Genomic DNA, 22,253 nt, shown 5'->3' with positions numbered 1-22,253 from the left:
CAGTTAGCGCCGTGTTTACAAATACCTGCAACGTGTGTATTTGGTATGTTATTTTCAAAAATCTTTAACAATACTAAAATTTATATCTTAAATCATATTCTAAAGCTGGAACACGCATTCATAAAAAACAGGCGGGTTATGAAACACTACCGAGAAGAATACAATACCCGAATCAGAGAATAATATCCTGAATATTTACACAATACCCCTTTATTCAATCTTTCTGTATATACACAATGTCGAAATAGCTGTCAAAGAAAAACTTCAAGCCTAATCTTGTCATCTCCTTTTTATAAGGCTCACTAGCAAGATTTAAAAACCTTGTAAAGGCCTATAAACTATTGTTCAGCTAATCTTAAAGCAGTTAACTTCGTTGAATCACGTTCGGTTTATTGACAGACAGTTCGCTCATCTCGAAAATCGGCGGCGAAGTCGGTAGACCATGACTTAATGAAAACAGGTGATTTTCGTCAACTCAAGCATACACCATAAAACCATGGTACGATGATAAATTGGACTATCGTTTTGGGCACTTTTTCGAACTACATTTATTTGTACCTACGAATTCTATATTCTCGTAATACTCAAACATACAGAGGTTTTGTGCATAAAACATGTGAATTAAACTTGTCTAAACATCTTGGAGGCTCATAAACCATTAACCTTTTCACCTGCCCGTTCGCAAAAAATCGGCGTAGTTGGATACATGTTTGTATCCCATAAGACTATGTATATATTCATTTGTTAGCTACCTCTTCTGTTTACTTTATGGAAAAGTAGAAGAGCGATCGTCCATTACCCATTGGCCTATACTTCAATAAATCAGATATTATCGATCCACAATATGCGTTATTACCCCACAATAGCGCACCATTCACACGCTGATAACATCAAGCCATTCTGTCTATTGCCTATTCTTTGCCACAGCATCTAGCATACGATATATCGCGTAACAGAACCAATACTAAATGTTTTTGTAAGCACTAAAACACAATGTGGCGCGCGACTCTCTATTTGAAGGTTGTCGAAGGTCCTCGAGATTGAGTGTGTCTCATAACTTCATTAGTTATCGAATACACATGAAACATGATAGCCGACAATTGGCGTTTTATGTAAGTTAAGGCTCGGTCCACGCTAGAAACAAAGATTAAGTAAAAACGCCCACTTTCCAACCTTACAATAATTTTTATTACTCTACTCTGGGTAATGACATTAGAGTTATATACTATAGTGCACTGTACAGTAGGGGTGTGCAAAGTTTTTTGACCAGGAGCTAAAAATTCTGCCCAACTGGACTGGAGGGCCATGTAAGTGTGACGTAACAAGTTACATTTTTTAACAATATTCACAGTGTTACAAAAGCAAAAGTGAAAACAATAAGCCTTGTGCCATAGCTAAATTTAATCATAATTTCAGCAAATTTTCTTGAGTTGTTATTTAGCAAAGGCCTCAAAATTTGGTTTTAGTTCGGATGGGGCAGCATCAGCATCAGGCGGGCTGATTGAATTACCCAACGGGCCGGATTTGAACCGCGGGACGTAATTTGCCCATGTCAACTGTGGAGTGATGTAACTTGGTCTAGCTTAAGCTAAGACAAATGAATGACCAATATAACCAGGTTCCAACGTATTAGTCTTTGTTATGAAACCAATGGCTAATCCTGTACATGATCTCGCTTTTTTGGGTCTACATTCCCAAAATCAATACAAATAAGTGAGAGGAAATTTAAGCAATATTTTAGCATATATTTTAGCGAAAAATATCTCATCTATTCATACATCCCACATGAAAAATTTTGAAAGCTGGAACATTGTAAGTATATTAAAATATGGAACTCATTGCATATCCAAAACTGAATTCCAAATATTATCAATGCACTCAAACATTTAACTAGCGTGTAATAAAACATCTTTTTGTTCACGGTTTACGCTGTGTAGGACGGGAATGCTTATCTACACACAATACAAGAAACGTTCGTTTCAATTTACTGATAGATGATGTGAAAACCCATATGTTCATATTGATCCATACCAACAATGAGTTTTGAATATTTCCTCCACTCCCTGCTCTATAAGTGAAATACTGACAAACATTCCAATAGTTCTGACACAAGTTCTTAGGCATCCTGAACAATCGCAATAAATTAACAAAATGATATAATACTACGTTTTTTTTAGGATACATCAACAACTCGTTCTCGCGATATCACCTACGTATTTACCTTGCAACTTATCTTTCTACATCTAACATTTACTTATAATTGTTTGTAACATTTGTTGGATACCAGTAATTATGTGTTGTTTAATGTTCGCATAACATATACGACTTGTTCATCGACTAGTGTTCTTAAATGATAACCCTTGGCTTGGTCAGTGTTGGCAAATGAAACATAGAGGCACGTTATTGGTAATTCTTTATTTTATCGACAAGAATTATTGTGCAAATAAATGTATTAAAGCAAAATACTGCATTGAAATTATAAAGTACAATTCTCAGAATTCAATGGTGTTACAAAATTATTGTCACACTTAGATTTACAGTATTTTCATTCATGCCATTCGTAATGCAGTCTTTCAAACAGTTTCATTTTCGTTTCACGCTTCTTTGTGATACCTTCTTAAAATGCATATATGTATACTTTCAAATATGCTCATTCTCAAACAGTTCATTTCATTCGCATACGTTCATTTCTTACAGCTCTACGTCTTAAAATTTAATCTCCATGTCAACACATACGTTCAGACAATATACCGCATATTCAACCGTCTGAAGTAATATACGGTAATTAAAATTATTTCACTTCGAAATTACTTGCAAATGCATTTAATAAAAATTGGATTTTGTGAGGATATAATCTATAATAAAGAATTAGTTTAAAAACACTCAATGTTTTGTAGGACGGTTTAATTTTTTCTTCATAGAAGAAATAACTTGTTATTTATTTAAATCAAATGAAAACGGGTGCTTATTAAAACATGTCGAACATAGTCGTGTTCAACCAGCATGAAACAGTATGATATGAAAAAAATGATAATGTCCAAAGCGATATTAGCTTCTTGCAGATATTTTTAATATTCGAGGCTAAGGCACATAATACATGAGTTATTATTACAGCAATTGGTATTTCTGTTTCCAAATAGATTGAACCGTCTCACATAGAACTATTCTGTAGCTTAGTATTCCACGCTTGAGCCTACTTCAGTAGAGACATTGTCGTTGTGTTCTCAAGAAGGGCACACGCATTTTCTACGCTCTTTTCGCCTTCCACATTTGGCTCCACCCAGTTTTGGTTTAATCAACCTCTCTCTTTTCCTCACTTGAAATGATTTAGTAGATGTTGCGACCTTTCGGTGATGTCTAGCAGATTTCGGTTCGCATCCTTGACAAGGAGACCACTCACTCCAATCACTAAGTTGACAATCAACGGCTGGATATCGCAAAAAATATGTAAATCGAAGTGGTAAATAAAAATTTAAAAAATGGCTAAAATGGTTGATTTTTCCAATAGTAAGATAACATTATAATATTAAACACGTATTGTACAGTACCCAGGCATGTGGACATTTCTTTCCAAAAGATTGACTTTTTTTATTCTTATATACGTTTTTTTATCTTTAGTGATATAGTCGTTAATTAAACAAACATGCATGTATTTTAGCAGCTGAAATAATAAGTGAAATAACGTACGGCATCTTGCATCCACAAAACATTCCTCTATTTCCACAACTTTGCAATCTTCTGAGTCGCAATTTTCTTTTATTACTGTTCTAGATTTTTCACCAAATCCACAGGTAACAGAACATGAAGACCAGTCCGTCACAACATCCTCATGTTTAGGTACTTCCATAAAATAAAGGTTTTTAAACGTTTAAAAATGTCTGAGTGAGCCTTAATATGACTTTCTTTGACAGTTAAATCTTTTGAATACTCCATCCATACAGTATGATTCATATTTTTTTAGAATCTACGTTGTAAATACTAACAAACATAACATTGTGTATCTTTGTCCTTCGCTTTTCTGGACCCTCAGATAGCCTGAAACACTTCATAGACGTAGATTTACAATTTATTACTGAATAATCTTCGAATTATTGCGACGCGACTTTAGGCAGATTCGTAAATATACACTACACAGTTCACATCTCACCTACTACTTCACAGCTCCCTGGTACAGTACATCTGTTTGTTTCCATTTCAAATCCATCACAAGTTTGAGAAATATCGAGAGATTTTTTGAGAAAGCGTTTGCGTAAAGTTTCTCCTGTAGAATGAAAGATTGAAACAAAAAATGAATTGTAATAAATAAAGATAATTCTCTATTTTCAAATATTTCTTAAAAACCTTCAGATGTTGATTGATATTGGTCTAATATTAGTCTCCTACGTCACACCGGGTAATAAATTACTTAGCTCAGTAAAAAACATATATACTCTTTTTAAGTCTCAGTTTATATGATCTTAAATGATCAACAAATTTGTTTTCCGTATTATAATTTTTCTACAATGATTGAATCTTCCGTTATAATTATTACGACAAAAAGGTATCCGAAAGAAAGATAAAACACAATGTCAAAATATAGTAGTAGCTGTAGCTACCTCTTCCACACGTCACGGAACATGGCATCCATGCCGTCCACTCCCCGTAAATACAGCTTTTCTGTGTTGCATGTGGCAGTGAGTCTTCTTTTGGAATCATTACACTGCATGGTGGCATGTAACATTGTACTGTCTCCATATGGAGTTCTTCACAATTCGCCACAGTGTTAGTTTCTGTGTTGAATAAATTAAAAAAATAAATTTAACGTTTGTTCAACACAATTTTGAATCAGATATATGATTGAATTAATGTGCAAAATATCTGATTTCTATTTCAGTCTAAATTAAAACTTTCTGTTTCATTTGACAACAAGATTGCTATGTTGTTCTGATAAATTACTTTTCAAGAATCTTTTCCGAAGAGTGTTTCCCACGTCACACGAGGCGGAACATGGCATCCATTCTGACCATTCTGAGTACTCGCAATGTTGTGTTCCAAAATTGTCCAACCTTTCAATTTCTGGGCATGACTCCGAAGTCATGCATTTGGTTCTTTCCATTTGAAATTCATCGCAGTGAATATCTAAGAAATATTGAAACACTCTGTTAAGTCGCAAAATCGAATTTTATAACATGCATTTGTATTGTAATAGCACAGTCTCTCAACAATAATACATTGAGTTTCTGTATTTTGCGCAAATCTGACCATTAACTATATGGAATAATTTTGAGAAAACGGTTTCAGTTTAGATCAGTAGTTCACATCCTTTTTTTAAAACTTCTTCCCATCGCCTATTTCGGAACTCTTTATTCACCCTCGCTTTATTCACATCTTTAATGGTTCCTTTGCTAGTCGCTTGTTGCATTCCCTTTTTTGTACACTTTTAGTAGTTTATTATGTGTTCACAATACGTACTATAGCAATAATGAATAACTAAAGAATATTAATATTATCACACCGAATACAAAGCAAAATCCTTCCCCAAAAACATAAATAAAAATTCCCGGCTGGGGAACGTTGAAGTTTCAATCTAAAATGATCTGATTTTTTCACAAAAGTTCACGAGTACCGTATAGTTTGTTTAAATAAAACTCTTAATCGATATTAGAACAAATGAAATAATGTGACTATTTACCGAATTAAAAGTATATGTAGGAGTACAATCCAAAATTCCTTTAAATTACTTATATTTACAAGTTCGAAGTTTATTTACCTGGGGTAGAAAAATCTAACACTCGTTTTCTGAAAGTCTCTCCAACACCACATGTGACAGGACACGGCATCCAACCGGTCCACGGAGAGTATGAGCATCCGGAAGGCACATCAAACCCAACTAAGAAACCAAATTGAAATTTCATTCAACGCTTTTTAAATCCAATAAAATGATCTCACTATAACTTCTGTGATCTGATAAAACGGTTGAATAAACACGAAACATGCGATTCAGGAATATATTTTAACAAGCAACGCACCTGGTGCTGCGCAGTCAGTGGAGGCCATGCACTTACTGATTTCCATTACTGGGGATTCGCATTTTTCAGTAGATTGTATTGAAAATCTGTAAAGAAGTCAATAATTATCCCAAATTTGTTTTAAATTACTGAAAGGCATACAAAAAATATATATATTGTTCTCTTTTTAATTCTACAAAATATTGTACGAATTCACACTCACAACTCAAATATATACATGAAAAATTGTTGACAAAATGGTATACAAGTGACAATAATAAATATTTCAATGAAATATACTTCTTCCGCAATGTTTGTCCAATTCCACACTGAGTTGAGCATGGCATCCAGTCCGACCAAGTACCGTACTCACAAACATCTAACTCACATGGCTCAGTATTGCAATCAAATCTCATTTCTGCAAATTACAACAATGTGTATAATCGGCGTAGGGATAATGTTACATAAATTGTCAATTTTCCAACAGTAGCCAATTTGGTGTAGTTTTTTAGTTACATAACAACTAATTGTCTCGGCAATTTGGAAAATACCAAAAACTTACCTTTCAGGGGCTCGTGACAGTTCCTCGGTTCTGAAGGCCACTGGAGCTCCCTTGTTCGAAATCTCAATGCATCGGAGCCACAAGGAGCGGTACAGTCAGACCATTTAGTCCACTCTGAAATAAATCGAATACTAGAACCTACGACATGGCTAATTTAGATCTAGCAATGTGAAGTAAATGATATTATTTGGTCAAAACTATTGCCATGTTTGAGGCTTTTAATCAAATTAATCAATACCAAGCATCAATATCAAACTTAATTGCGATGATACCCCACACCTGAATATAGACACACAGTTGAATCATCTTCATTATCACAAAACGCTGCTCCTTTGCAAATTTCTTTTTCAGTTATAGATGGTTTGCATGATGCAGATGGTAACAGTTTGTTTATTAAAGACTTCGTTCTCATCTAAAAATAATTCCATTGAAAATCGCAATCAGTTTTGTTTGCTGGTACTGATTCCGCTATTCGCAGTTGGGTTGGTTGCGTTATATTTAATAGTCAGTCTCATTGGGGAAATATACATATACAATCAGTTGAATATAACTATACCCGGTCCTATATCTTCAAATCAAATACAGGACCAGAATGAGATAATTTAAGGTCCTGTTGGAACTTGGATTTCGAGTGCACAGTGAAAAATTGTTTTAGAGCAATACCGTGGTGTCATTTATTGCACCGCAAACATTCTAATGAAACATGAAACTAAGTATAGTGCCTTTATTTAAATTTTTTATGGAGATCTTCTTTGCCAATTCGAGACCATATACTCCTACATGGTTACACTTTTTTTTTGAATCTGAGAACAATTCAGCCATCGACACTTCAGATGACACGGAACAGAGCGGATTAATTCGATTATAATTATATTATGATCATACTTTAATTCCCCATCCACATGTAACTCCGCATTGACTCCATTCGGACCATTCACCGTACAAGCACGAAGTCAACGGAGGCTCAATTACTGATGGTGACGATAATATATCAATTCCGGTGGAACGCGGTGCAGAGTTCGATACCGGACTAGGCCCACATTGATCTCCCTGCAAAACGTTGGTTATATGATAAAATATATATACCGTGGACTTCAATCAAAAATTTTAATAAAAAAAAAATCTTACGGATATGCTAATCCGCTCTAATACTACTCTTGCTACAGGTTCAATGGGTCGTCCTAAAGGATCGTAAAACGGAGATTCTGTGTCATCTGAACTTGTGAGAGCTCGGATCCGATCTTGAGGATTCGTAGGAGAGTTCGGTGACAGGTAGGATACTCCACTGTCAGTACCAGCATCCCATGGAGTTAAATCATAACTGAAATTAATATTTTATAGTTTAGGCGTATGTTTTTATTATGTTGGATACTTAAACATAGGTGGAAATGCGGTTTATGTAAAAATCATTGATAATTTTATGTAAAGCCGTACTTAGCAATAACGGATAAAGTAACCCCGATCTAGTTATTTCACAATGAATGTTTCCACTGTCCATGAGCCCTAAAGAAATGAATGTAATAACATGAAATAATATATGCCGACAAGAATCCGCTTAACATTCGCCTTTAACCACTATTGGGTTGATTTAAAAATCATGTCGGCGATTCCTGAGTTCTATTGTGGATTTAAATTGTGAGATTAAATACTAAATTGGAAACCTACGATTTTGTATTTATCCAGCCACATTGTGAAGTACACATGCTCTCTTTTGTGATACCAACGTTCCAGTCTGGACTTGGACCCAACATGGTCAGCAGAGACACCAAGTGACGACTAGCATCTACATCAAACATCGCGGATGGTGGTTCACGTCTGGGAAGATGATTTAACGTTACTTTCAAAACTTTTTTACAAAAGCGATTGTCGGGGTAAACATAACTTACATATTCCTCGGTTGAAATGCCGGCCACTGAGCTCTCGTCTTTATAACTGAGATAACACTGTCACCTTGAGCTCTTATTTCATTTTCAACAGCATTCGGCCAACCCCATTCTGCTACTTTTTTGACTCCATCGGTAGCGTATTGACCATAATCCCAAATAGTGTACCGATCATTATGTGATGCTCCGATGACGTTGGACCAATGGGTTGAGTAACCTTCATATATATATAATAAATTGTACAAATAAGTTATTAATAGCTGGTATATCAGACAGTGTTTCAATGTAACAACATCGTGAGGACGAAAGCGATTATATATGAAGGATATATTTAGATTTCTGATTAGACAAAGACAGATACTAAAATTAACCCATCAATGCATCATCACCTATTCAGTTATATAACATTGGTAAATTTGATTATTATTTCACAACCTATTTTTTCGGCAACCGGATTGTCTTTGAGTAAGTAAGTCATCATCGGTGAGCCTATTTTTGATGTTCGGCATCTGGCTGCAGCCCGATCACTCTCACCATAATAAAAATTTTGAGAGTGTGTGCGTACGTTCATAGGAGAGATTTCATAGTAAAAAGAGGGCTGAAATCATAATTATTAGAAGAAATACCCAGCAATGTATGGGCCAGTATGATAACTGATAAAACAGTGATGAACACTTGATCGTACCTGGATAATCCTTTGGATGAGTTTGAGGAGACCATAGACCATAGAAAGTCATTCTGTATTGGGCAGATCCACAGGAACAACAGATGTGAGCTACCCTTGCTGAACTTGAATCGATCGTCTCGCATAGCGTCTGGGTTAACTTGTCTTCGTCGCGGTACCAAATTTTACCTGCAAAAATATTATACGTAATAAAACAAACATTCTATCATTACGATGGATAATACTAAGTATGCTTGTTTAGTAGAGACGCAGATACTTTTATTAATAAAAACCGTATACGACAATTTGAAATAAACGTCGTTGGATGGCAACGTTCAACATGAAACGTTGGGGTAGATCACGACACGTTTCGACAAGTTGTATGAATATATGTATGCTTTCAAATTAAATCATATCAATTGTTTACAAACCTTTCTGTATTATAACAGCTTTAAATTGTACGCATCCGAATCCAGGTGCAGGAGAATCCCAAACAAATTGAACAGATGCTTTCTTCCCCAACGTTGTTTGTGTCACAATATTACTGCAGGACGGATGCTTCTTCGTTGACGATGGGTTCAAAAGCTTCAGAGATACACTAGTAGTTTAGTTAGTATATAGGTATATTTTTTATAGTCTAACCTTCAATTTTGAATGGTATGCGGCCCGCCAAATGAGTTTTTAATTTAATTTAATCTGGTACGTGCTAGTAATACCGATCCCGTTGCGGTGCAAAGCCTATACCAATTTATTATCTAAGCATAATATGACCTTACAATGCCCCAACAGCTAGCTTGTGCGAAGCAAACAACGCATGTAATAGGATCAACAACCAAATTTTTTCTGCTTGCAACTACTAGAAAGCATATTATGTTAAGTAGCCTAAAGGTGCGGCCCGCGGTTTCACCCAGCTATTTGTATTTGACCCTCTTTTTTCACTCTGGCTATGTCACAGGGCTAGCCAATTCATGTTATCATGATTACCTGACAAATTTTCGCTCATAACTGTAAGACGAGCTTGTAACAACAGAACTTATCACTCAACATACCTTGAAATTTCCTGCCGGCAAAGAGTAGTTGTTTGCATGTACTGCCGCCAATGCAAATCCTCGAAACGTTGCTGGGTGAGTGCTACTTATGGTAACTGAAAAAGGAGTTGCGACTTGTTATTGTTTAATCGCAAGGGGCGAGGAAGTTCATTTGCGAAGTTCTAAAATACCCTCAAAATATATTTATCTAGTCAAACGAACATCAGTGAATTCGATAATGACCCATGATTTATGGCTGATATTAGAGATCACAAACCTTTTTACCTATCGATCTTGATCGGTAAGTATGTTGATAGGTATTTGTCTGTTTGTTTGTCCGCGATATCTCACGAAAGCGAGGTTAAATCTGCTCCAAATTTTTGCATGTGCATTCATCATATCTCGGACCAGAAGCTTATTGATTTTGGAAGAATTATGTCGTATAATTAGCGAGTTATTAATTAATTAGTGACGGGACACACGGTGTCACTATGGAGTGAGAGCGCATGAATCGATTGATAAGTCTTCGGTCTCTAACCGATATTCTCGTCTTTTCGTTTCGTCTCTTAACGCTTTCGTTTCGTCTCCGCTGGCTAATTGCCGCCGTTTTTGTGTCGTACCTCCCCCGCAGTTTTGCTACGGTTCAACAACAATTTCAGAAAAACTAGGAATATTTTTTATCATAAATAATAAAGAAACAAAAGTTGCCAACTGGTTTTTGTTGTTTGATGACAGGCTTCAAATACTATAAGTCTCTGACTGGAAGGCCAAAGAGATCAGGTAACGAAAAAGATGAGCAACCGTTTTGAAAATCATGTTCACAGCCACGAAACCATTCAAAGCTATCCACGACCATCGTTTATTAATTAAGGTCTATATTGCGTTAAAAAAACAAATATGTTATACAAACCTAGAGTATTATGAAATTATTGCAAATTATACATTTCATCCCTTTACCTGTGTAACTTTTTTCGCTTTCATAGTATTCCGGCATCCCTTCGATTTTTACACTGAATCCATTGTCTCCGCTTCTTGGAAGGACAAAGTCGGGTCGAGTAGGTTCGGTGTTGAAATCGCAATTAGTAAAGTCAATCGGAAAAAATTCTTGAGAATGCGATGGTCGGAATGAAATCACAACACACATAATTTGCATCAGGAAGCAAAAGCTTTTCATCTGTGAATTCACACAGAATCGTCGCATAGCAAGACAGGCCTTTGGCGAGGTATTCATTTTGCATCTCATTCCAGAATCTTTCGAGTCACGTTGTTTTTGTGACATTCTATTCGTTTCAGACTCACTTTGGCATCGTTTTTAATATTATCATTGTTTTTACATGTTCATCAAAACCTCTAGAAAAACTAACTAAAAATAAAAACAGAAGAATCAAAAATATGAAATTGTTTTTATACGATTACGTGAAATGAATTCTCATTGATCGGAACAATAGCTTATGTTTCAAATAGAATCACTAATAAAAATAGGATCTTTTGGGACCTCCGAATTCATCAAAAAACACAGTTTTGCAAAGTGCTCCAACACATCGTCTAACGCGATAGCACGCGACCCTAATTTTTGACATATTTAGATTCTAGACAACAGATTTCCGATTAAGATAAATTTTAATTACTCACAAACAGGATTTTCTTTTTATCATACTCACAGTAGATGGGAAGAGGGCCTGTTACTACCTAGATCTATCAGCTTGTCGCTAAATTTTTACTGATGAATCCAATAAAATCATTAAATTCTTCATACACAGTGGCGCTATAATTTCACAAATATTCTAAAATTACTAAACCTAGCAATAAAACGCTCTTTTGTTGAAACGAAAAATATTATCATGGAACAAATCAGACGACAAACAGTTGGTCGTTAGTACAGCGTGCCTAGACATAATACAAAGCAACCTATTTTCTGTTATTTGCCAATTGAGGTGGAATTTTCGTCTTTCTTATATCAATATTTACAATTTCATTTGGTTGAAAGAGAGTGTCTTTGGCTGACTTTTAGCGGCCCAGCCTGATGTAAGCTTGAATAGATAATGATAAATTGACGTTTTAGCAGCGTTTTTTTGGCTGCCAAAGACGCAAAAATTGAGAATGAATATACTACAGTTTTTGCAAATAAGTATTAGTATGTTCGACAAATTTCCCTGTTTAAAGTGATAACGATAGACTATTACTTTTGAAGCATAGAAACTTGGTTTTTTGACAACTTGACAATCAGAGACAAAGTGAAGCGAAATAATACAGTCAAATCTTTTATAATGAATAGAAAAAGATTTTTGAAGCCCAGAATAACCTTCACTGCGAACCGAATTGTTCATGATGTTGAAATGTCCTGTCTCTCTGTTTCCTCGCGTCTTCATATTATGACTTTGATTTATGGTAGATACAAACACAAGCTGATAGCTTCTCGCTACTGCTATGAAATTTAATATGTAACTATATATAAGGTTCTTCTCAATATTATTGAACTAACTTACTGTTTACCAACTAGTCCTCGTCTGCATGTTTGTTACAGTTGACCACCTTCCCACTTAACCCCTATATTTTGGTTTAAAATCGCATCTTTTCCTGAACTAGTCAAGTATAAAAGTATTTTTGAGGTTTCATTCATTGACGTTTTTTGCTCGACGAAGCATGTTTACCTCAGTCAGCGTATTTTACCTGATATAGACAACTGGTTTGAGTTGCGCAATATTTGGGCTTCAGTTAATCATTCATTCACTGTTCAGTCAACTGTAAAAGGTCCCACCTTGCTACGATGGAAAGAATTTGCGAAATATCCGAGGCGTCAGGAAATACATAAGATAATAACATACAAATAGATATTTGTTCGAGATGACTTAAAAACACTGGTCATCGAAGGAAACTTCTCTTTCATTTTTTTATAAAAAAAAAATGAAGATCCGAAGAGCATATAAATTATTATGTACAGAAAACAAATACAGCTATACTCAAAATTGATACATTTGCGCTCTCAAGTTCTCAACCTTAGCTATTAATTTCGACCATTGGGTGCTCATTAACATATTTCGTTAAATTCTCTCTGTCCTGCCGTGTTTTTGTTCGTCGGCATTCCTATCTCCAACGGCGCTATTTATGCCAAAATACTGCGAAACATAATGTATATCTCGAGAATAACCTGACTGTCTGGAATATTTCATTTTCTGCCAGACATCTGACATTATATTTCAGTTAAAATTGTACCAGCAAACTACACATGGGCGTAATACAAATCTTGCGTCATGTAGTATTAGGCTGCTATTTGAAAAAAAGGTTCTCAAATCAACATTTTAAAAATTGAGCATACGACTTCCATTCTTCTGTTGCTAGTCTAAATATTACACTTCTTACTATTATGTGGGTTTATCGCCACAGTCAGGCCCTTTGGTTCAAAAGATAATTTATTTTGGATCGACTTGTCTGAGTATTAGGTTTGATTTGTACAGATGACTTTAAGTATACTTCAACTAGATTTGTTACTGTGTTAAAAATTCTAAGTAGAATAGTAAATTGATAGATGTTTAGTGTCTTGAAGTGATACCGGTTCCACTTTGAAGATGTTGTTTTGTCAGCGGTTATTGGGTCAATGGAGGGTTGTCTTGCGGCAAACTGAATTTACTGAAATTTAGCCATGATCCATTTGTGGAATCAGTTCGATGATGTCTAGAAGCAATGATGTTGAAATTCGGGTACTGTTAGCATAAGTAATTGGTTTCATTGCGAACTTGACCATGTGTTTCTATACCTCTTTTGCTACACATTCTATGTGTAATTAGCTCTCTTCGTACATTTTAAAAGGCCTATATTCAAATCATAATTCTACCCTAACGGAACAATTTATAACGGATAATATACATGTACATTTATACTTATTTAGTGCAATTATTCCAACGTAAATGCATTCCTCATTGTCGTTATTTACTGTCCTGCTACTATAGACAAATGGGAACGTCACCCCCTAGCGCCCCGCTATATACATTTAGATAAACCCCAATCATAAAACATATAGCCTTTGTTTCATGCCCAGTAAGATTCAAATAAACTTGCATTAAAACTTTTTTAATAACATTTCACAAACCTTTTATTTAATATGAAATGTAACTAAACTTTATTTCATGGCTAACCCAAAAAATTAGCGTAATACGTTCACTCTAAACATGGCTGTACCCAAACTAACTTAGATTCTTTGAACTGGTCGGAAGGAATCTCTCCAATCATCCAATTTAACAAAATTTAGCTGAGGTTTTAGACATGTTCCATGCAAAGTTCTCACTGGACAACATTTTCACTTAATTTAGGTATACCACATAATTGGCTTCCTTAGACTCTGCAATACTAGTACTCCAATTATTTTTCAAAGTTAGCTAACTTCCATCGAACGAATTTATATATATACACGATGCTTTATATAGAATAATTCCATTAAGAAAATTCACACATTTACTAATCTTAATTATACACGTGAATTTCCGGTACTGTACTTACCATACTAGTGTTAAAATGAATAGTTCAGTGTTGATAGCAGCAATTAAAAAGATTTTGAATCGCACAATTTTTACGCATACCTATTACTTATTAATTTGAATATTTTATCCCCTTATTAAAATGTTTACTTTAGTAAATATTGTGAGTAACGTCGATTTTGAATGGTCAAACGTGCTATACTCTTATTCCCTTTTATAAGCAAGTTCAATTTCAATACCGTTGATACTGTTTGAAGTAATTTAACATATATATAGTAATTTTGTACAGGGTATGCTTTGGTACAGGATATTGGACCAACTATATACCGTGAAAGATTTCTACCATTGTACGCTGTTAAAGATTGTTTTCAAATCGTTTCAAAGTTTTCCCGGAACGGGATCGAATCGCAGGAAAGTTTGTCATGCCACCATTTTTCGACTCGGAATTGATTTTTTCTCGAACACATTGGCATGTTGCTTCAATTGTCATCTTTCGCGGTCCTCTTTGACTCTTGCACCGTCGGATTGTGTGTACCTGAGAACGGGGTTCTCTAAAATTTGAAATGATAGAGAATTTATATCTGGAAGCGATATCACTCAATGAAGTGAGTTTGTAACTCTCACCTATAATGAGCTGCAGATTTAATCGTTCTCATATCATCCATCTGTGGTCCTGGCGAAACTTGCTCGATTAAACCCGACAGACTTGAAATAACCTGATACAAGAAAATTACAAGCTTATAAAAAATGTTTAAAATTGATGAACATGGTTGGATAAAATTGACTTGGTGTATTTGAATTAGTCTGATTCAACTTCATATTTTAAGCACAAATTTCTAAATATAAAAACAACACTGCTCATAACAACATTAGGATTCATCTGAATATATATACCGGTACATACGTTACCACTAATATATAATATCGATATGATACATACATTTTTAGCTTGCAATAAACTGTGATCAAGTTGATGGAGACTTTTTGTTAGAACATTTTCCAGATTTTCTAATACACTTTCATCTTGATTTCCAGGAGCACTACGAATTCTATCGAATCTGCGAAATGGTGTATCAGTTTAAACAAGTGTTACGGTCTTTATTCGGCGCTCCAGAAGTATGTGTACCGATAGGGAGGTAACTGATTTTCTTCGCCTAAGTTGTGTAAGAGGAATCCTATGAGCAAGGGGTATATTCACTTGGCTAACACAGACAGTCTTGTAATAGAACTAAAACAAGGAAAATCGGAATAACATTATGATGTCCTAACCCTAACCTGGTAAATGCTACGGGAGTACCCTTTATTCAGCTTGTAATAATATTCAGAACAATACAAAGAAATTTCATACCCTAATTTTTGGCGTTCGTCAAAAGTTTTTGCTGCTAATTTATTAACTTCGTATAGATTTTTCTGAAATGAGTCAGAATTCCTATAGGGAGTTGCAGTGCGGCATCTCAGATATTCCCGATCATTCGGTTGATCACTGTGATAGAATTATACATTCGCTGTCAATTTTTTTCGAATATTTTCCGAATAGATATGCGAATTTCAATATTATGATGTTTTTGACAGTAAACATCAGTAGAAAAAATCCGACGTCAGTTGATTAATGCATTTTTCAGATATACGGTTTGATAAGAATAGTACAGATTTATTTACCTATATAGTTATATTACTGAATAAATTTGCAATAATGCACGACATTTGAATTGCTATGAAAGCGAGAATCAAAACCAAATGATAATTCTTGAGCTAATTAAAGAATAAAGGATATCGGAAGATAAAGAAATTTAAATTAAGTTACAAAAACATACATTTTTATTTGGTTAATATTTGTAGGCTAGACTCACTAGAGTAAACTATATTGTTCGGATATAATCAACATAAGATGGTATTATTTTGACTTCATTTTTATCCACAATTTGGTAACGGAATATGACGTAGCACAATTGAAAGATACTAGAGCGTAACTAAAACAAGTAAGTCATCAAACCCTCTGCAGCAATCATGAATTGTACGACACGAAAGATGACTCAGACGATTAACAATATTGTTGACATCGTTGGCGGACATACATCTGTACCCACAATGCATCGGCAATCTTAATTTCCGAACGTTCAGTCCACTCATGTTAACACTGTTTTCTGGAAGGTAATATTCATGGTTAGCAGCTCACACAACAACGATATTGATCGACAACAAATTAATTCAATTTAAAACTGGAAGGTGAATTATTTGAAATTCATAAAAATTGTATGCAACTGTGCTTCGATTCGGAGAGGCGACACGATTTGTTCAAACAAGTTATGAGAATTTATAAAATTGTGTTTCCTATTTCTCTATTCATAGACGTCTCATTTAAAATTTACTTCTGCAAGCAGAATCTGCAAAGTCAATTATAGGCACATGTAGTATCTTATTATATGAACCAACATAAAATCTGTCTGGAGAATTTCCACATAGAAACGTTATAGAATTATTCATTGATTTATTATATCACCTATTGCAAATTATGTACAAATGTGAAAAATGTCGAGTCCCGTAAAGGATTTGTTAAAACTTTCAGGTCTTCTTATGGGAGAAGTCAAGAAATAGGGCGAATATAAAGTAATCCCTGTGTTGTAAACACAATACCTACTTCCGTAAGCTTTCTTTAGCTTTGCCAGTTTTTCAGGTGAAATGATAGGGCGGTGATTGGTTAGTATTCTGTTTCGATGTGATGGACAAATAGCATATCGAGAATTAGGATTGAAACGAATTGGGCTTCGCTTGGTAAAAAGCCTGAAAATAGAAGATCACTGTTTATTTATTTGGTATACTGCACATGAGTATGTCTTTTACAAGTGTTGTGCGTAATTCACTTCACAAAACTAAATGACACAAACCTTTCGCGGTGAGGGTATTTAGGTTGAATATCTTGTTGATGAACTTTCAGAGATATTGTGCTAGAAGTTTCAACATCGAACTCAGTTGTTTCACCTCGGATTTTTTCCAATCGTTTCCCAGAGGAACTTGATACACGGGTACGAGTGATCAATATAGCAAGCGCTGATTTGCACCGCTGTTTAAAAATATTATATATATAACAAGTCATACTTTGTATGAGGTACCTAATGTGCTTAGCCTAAAGGTAGAAAAAAGGTCAAAATACGATCCTAATATTCATATCACAAAAATTTCCATCTCCGTTGACTATCGAAATGGTCATATGATAGCCTGAGCCCCTAGTGCACCGTTTTTTCCACGAGAGATTTTCAGGTGTGCCACGGAGCTTTTTGCAATTTTAGAAAATAAGCTATTCGTAATTCGTATTACAAACAGGCATGCATGCAACGAGCAAGCTTATGGGACTTGAGTGCGCATTATTTATTATAGGACTGATAAATAGTATTGCATTTGCCTTGTCGTTGTAGTAAGGGTCGTTGTCGTGTCATAATTGTATTGTTATGTCATAATGTATTTGTAAACAAGACGTCCACCTTTCACCATGTTGATTGGGCGATGAAACCTCGTTTCAATTGTTTCCCAAACGAGGCACAAACATTGCATTAACATTTGCAGAATAATTTCATTGAAGCTAACTTTATTTTATTACAGGTGTGCGGCAAAATATTTATTATTTGCTTAGTGAGCCGCGAGCAAAAAAAGTTTGAGAACCACTGCCCTAGTAAAATTATATATATATATATGTATATATATATGCTGCATTGTGAAGGATCAGTCGTATCCCTTAAGAGAATTTACTTGAAGAAGTCAGTGAGTTTCCAAGTATTATAATATGGTACGAATATATATTTAAGTTATAAATAAACTTGCCTGCATTTTAAAATTTTCGTCTAATGTCTCCTGTCTCGAGCATTGCGCAGACGTAGTCCTCAGCGTATTCATATTTTGTGACTTGCCGACAGCGGATATCGCGTAATCCAAACGTTTTTCATCTGGTAGATCGTGAGATCCATCAGGTTTCACCGAGTCATAAACGACTTGGCAGCCTTTGGATATCGCTTTCGGTTTTTTTGCTTGTCGTTTACATTGAATTCCAATATTGTGCAGTTCAGGGACTTGAATCGTAATGTCGTTCATTTGTTTTTCTGGCTCACTGGCCTGTGTGTGTCGAGATTTAAATTCGGGAACGTTTCTAGTTTGCGTATTCTTGGTGGCAATTCTTTGGTCGCTGAAAGTCAAAGTCGATGCAGATTTTGGTCTTTTTGACATAAGCAGAGATATTACATCTGGATGCAAAGGTTTTATTTCAGTTGGAACAGTTTTAACAGAATTGGATTTCAACGCGACTTTAGAAACCCTCGCCGTTTTCTTCTTCCTTCTATCATCTGAGGAAAGACTTTCTATGGAGCCGTTTCTTCTGCAAAAGCACAACAAGATATAGAATACACTAGTAAAGATAATAAGCTATAATTAGTACCGAAACATCACTAAAATTAGTAGGCTATGTGCCTCAGGTTCTTACATGTACATATATATCGCAGTTGCCACTCACCAATATTCAAGCTCACACTTGCTGTGATTAGTTATTTAGGAGTTTTGCTGAAAATTAACACAAATTACCTATTTTTAGAAAACAAACTATAAGTGATATTCTAACAGAGAATTGAAGTATGTTTGTGTGAGGACCTCGGACTCTACACGTAAATAATTTTGAACCACTTCATTCTGAATCAACACAGCTTAGCAAAGTATAAGGCCCCAAATTGGATACGATATATATATTGGATATAACATTATCAGTAAACTTACCCATAAGTGGTATCAGAACAAAATAATTTATTTTCATCAAACCGCACACTGTTTCCAGTTTTACACCTGTAATGTTTCTTGTTTTCATGAATCTGAAAAATGAAAATTAGCAATTTTGAAAAAATAAATAACGATATACTGTATATAATATATATACTTCAAATCGGGACGCCTCGAAAGACAACGACCCCTTAGCTGTGATTTTGTAACTTCACATTTTCCAATTTTACTACATAGGCCTACATTCCTACATTTAAAGCTGTATCGGCTGTCTTTATTGACCATATTGTTATCGAAATTTCATGCGCATATTCTGTCCAAATATCGGGTTCAGTTCGAGAAATAGGAAGGAATTGACGTTAACGATACCGGTACAAATAATTCGAATTTAGACTAATTAGTATTGGTTTTACATGCGATACGTCTGCCATCAATGGGAATCAGCGGGAAACGAACGCATTCGCCTTCAGTAAGTAGCCTAGCGCTGCGCTACACAGAAACAACAGTAACGAGAACATGTTTGTGTATTTTGCTGGAAAGACGGGACTTTTGGCTGACTTATCGGGACGGCGGGACAAAACGCTGAAAAGCGGGACGTATGGTAAGCCTATCTTTAGGTTACATCGTACCACGGGCCATGGAATTTTTGTCGAGAAATACGCTGAAACAATCTCACGATTGTCCAGGAAAAACAACAATAAATACCTTTGGTGTTTCCGGTAGAGTTCTCTCAGATGGTGATCGAGAGCTATCTAGTAATGGATATCCACTACTGCAGTCTGAGTGTGATGATGAGCAAGGTGCGTCTGAGTCCTCGTCGATATAGTGGTCATTGTCAGCTTCCTCGTCTAACGATATACGCAACGAAATTGAATGTAAACTTTCAGGAGTACTGCAGTTATTAATACTTGAATTTGGTAGAGAATCTTCATCAGTATTTTTTCGCTTCGTTTGTTTTTCTGAAAATATGTTGATGGGTCCAATGATAATGACAGTAACAACCAGATAAAGCAACGATTAAATAAGTGTCAGCGTGTTGTCTCCTGACAAATGGGTATACGTATGGGGTACCTATGGCGTTTTAGCATAGCAACAGACAATTTTCTAGTACAAAAACTAGAAATACCTAATGGTAATGTTATGAAAAAAAGTTCGTTCGTCTTACCTTTGTCATCGCTAGCGTTATTGCTGGATCGACGAGTTATTCGATGCATGTTCAAATTGCTTATCTTGATAATGTCGGACATTATTCCTGACTTGTAATACTAATTCTGCTTTCAACATCTATGATGTTTTATGAATAGATTCTTAACACCAAATACTTCTCGTGTAGGATGACATGTTTTAAAATAAATATAAATTTTTTACCTGTATTTCTCAACTAAGATATAAAACATACCAGTGTAAATGATTGCACTTATTCGCCTTCATCCATTGTCATAAATTTGGTTAACTGACTGGTTAATTTCAGCCTGACCGGTAATGACTATCTATTTAATTGTGAACGTAGTTTGATAATATACTGCTACGAGTTTTGGACCACTGGCAGATGATACACGAGCATCAGTCTCGTGTTCTGAGAAGAATGAAGTCGATCTCTGTACACATTGCTATACAATTAATGGACAACAATCGCTTTCTAAAGTTTGGTTGCCTGATCTGCGGATAGCAATCCCGTGGAACTAACGAGCTAATCGCATGTGCTAGCCTACGTAATCAAGTACCGCGTTGAAGCATACAAACAAAGCAGAGTTTCAATGGTCAATTAATTGATTGACGACCATAAGTAGGATATGGTTAAGTCAAGTATGCAGACGGTACATGATTTTGTCGGGATTCACTATTACGGACATTGATATTTAAGATGAGGTCATGTTGAAGATGCACGGGTTCTTGTTGTTCTAAGCGGCCACGTGCTTGGTCAATGTCACCTACGAAAAATTAAGTAGATATAGTAGGGTATTGACGCTTTCAAGTAATGCGGATACTTTCAAACCGCTATCTGTACTCAGCGATGGTTAAGAATCAGTTCTGTTGTGCATTGAGGAGTTATTGTAGGTGAATATAGTACCGTCAACCGCTTACATCACTCTATAATCTATATAGATCATCATCAACCCCCGGCAATACTAAAAAACACAAAGTTGCAAAGAAAAAATGATTATAAAATAAACGAGTAGACCAATTATAGTACAAGTGATGTATGAGTTTGGTGATATTTATAGAGTTTTTTATTATTTTGGTCGGGTACAATGTTAAATCACCATGTTTGCTACTTTTTTGATTGGATGGCAATGGGGTCACGCATTAGAAAAAATTCCTTTTTCCACCATCGAAGAAAAAATGATTATAAAATAAACGAATATGCTCATTGAGTAGACCAATCATAGTACAAGTGATGTATAAGTTTGGTGATCTTTATAGAGTTTTTTTATTATTTCGGTCGGGTACAATGTTAAATCACCATATTTGCTACTTTTTTGATTGGATGGCAATGGGGTCACGCATTAGAAAAAAATACCTTTTTCCACCATTGAAGATGTTGGAAATGAAAAAATCCAACAGGTTTCAGTTCATAATATAATGTCTATGGCCGAACAAAACCGATTTCTCACTAACGACTGGAAAATTTACGCTCATGACAAGTTGTATTCCAGTAGATTATTTCATCATTATTGAACCAGGGGAGATGACAGACTAACGCGACTTAATCATATGGTGAACCACGGCCTCTCGTCTGGTTATTAGGACTTTGATGGTGGAGGAAGCATGCGGGGACGAGGAGTCGAGTAATTCCCTCCTCACGATTATCTCCCACGGGATTCAAACTCACGAAGGGTAATCAGACGTGCGGCGGCGCTTAGCACGATGCATCACACCGCCGAGCGATACACAAACAAAA

The 22,253-nt window shown here is 35.4% G+C and overlaps 2 protein-coding genes across 3 annotated transcripts; both read right to left on the bottom strand.

Moving 5' to 3' along the window:
* Nucleotides 1-2,396: 2,396 nt before the first annotated feature.
* On the bottom strand, nucleotides 2,397-11,511 carry LOC120331599 (spondin-1-like). Its single transcript, XM_039398695.2, has 18 exons — nucleotides 11,082-11,511; nucleotides 10,146-10,240; nucleotides 9,528-9,681; nucleotides 9,118-9,285; nucleotides 8,436-8,649; nucleotides 8,215-8,364; nucleotides 7,678-7,870; nucleotides 7,435-7,599; nucleotides 6,829-6,961; nucleotides 6,550-6,663; nucleotides 6,288-6,405; nucleotides 6,009-6,094; nucleotides 5,750-5,869; nucleotides 4,936-5,118; nucleotides 4,596-4,769; nucleotides 4,148-4,261; nucleotides 3,688-3,840; nucleotides 2,397-3,427 (listed from the first exon to the last, which is right to left on the bottom strand). Exons 1-18 carry the CDS (start codon nucleotides 11,401-11,403, stop codon nucleotides 3,225-3,227), a joined length of 2,859 nt encoding a protein of 952 aa, XP_039254629.2. The 5' UTR covers nucleotides 11,404-11,511; the 3' UTR covers nucleotides 2,397-3,224.
* Nucleotides 11,512-14,149: 2,638 nt separating this feature from the next.
* On the bottom strand, nucleotides 14,150-20,988 carry LOC120331049 (uncharacterized). Of its 2 annotated transcripts, XM_039398070.2 has the most exons (11): nucleotides 20,517-20,987; nucleotides 20,057-20,310; nucleotides 19,352-19,443; nucleotides 18,413-18,959; nucleotides 17,482-17,657; nucleotides 17,235-17,377; nucleotides 16,590-16,740; nucleotides 15,945-16,079; nucleotides 15,537-15,654; nucleotides 15,221-15,312; nucleotides 14,151-15,147 (listed from the first exon to the last, which is right to left on the bottom strand). In XM_039398070.2, exons 1-11 carry the CDS (start codon nucleotides 20,596-20,598, stop codon nucleotides 14,952-14,954), a joined length of 1,986 nt encoding a protein of 661 aa, XP_039254004.2. In that variant the 5' UTR covers nucleotides 20,599-20,987; the 3' UTR covers nucleotides 14,151-14,951. The 2 variants fall into 2 exon arrangements, with proteins under 2 accessions (XP_077969756.1, XP_039254004.2); XM_078113630.1 differs by lacking the exon at nucleotides 15,945-16,079 and having other exon boundaries at nucleotides 14,150-15,147; nucleotides 20,517-20,988.
* Nucleotides 20,989-22,253: the final 1,265 nt, after the last annotated feature.

This window comes from Styela clava, chromosome 6 (assembly GCF_964204865.1).
Source record: "Styela clava chromosome 6, kaStyClav1.hap1.2, whole genome shotgun sequence".
Classification (NCBI taxonomy): Eukaryota; Metazoa; Chordata; class Ascidiacea; order Stolidobranchia; family Styelidae; genus Styela; species Styela clava.
Note: the sequence above shows the minus strand (reverse complement) of the source record. Positions and strands in the feature narration are given on the sequence as shown.

Excerpts from the sequence above, each read along its gene's own strand:
- LOC120331599 (XM_039398695.2), bottom strand. The coding sequence starts at position 11,403 with ATGTCACAAAAACAACGTGACTCGAAAGATTCTGGAATGAGATGCAAA. Across the intron at positions 6,406-6,549 it reads CTGTCACGAGCCCCTGAAAG|AAATGAGATTTGATTGCAAT; the intron begins GTAAGTTTTTGG and ends TGTAATTTGCAG. Across the intron at positions 3,841-4,147 it reads AGGGAGCTGTGAAGTAGTAG|TACCTAAACATGAGGATGTT; the intron begins GTGAGATGTGAA and ends ATTTTATGGAAG.
- LOC120331049 (XM_039398070.2), bottom strand. The coding sequence starts at position 20,598 with ATGTCCGACATTATCAAGATAAGCAATTTGAACATGCATCGAATAACT. Across the intron at positions 20,311-20,516 it reads TAACGCTAGCGATGACAAAG|AAAAACAAACGAAGCGAAAA; the intron begins GTAAGACGAACG and ends ACATATTTTCAG. Across the intron at positions 17,378-17,481 it reads AAATACCCTCACCGCGAAAG|GCTTTTTACCAAGCGAAGCC; the intron begins GTTTGTGTCATT and ends TTCTATTTTCAG.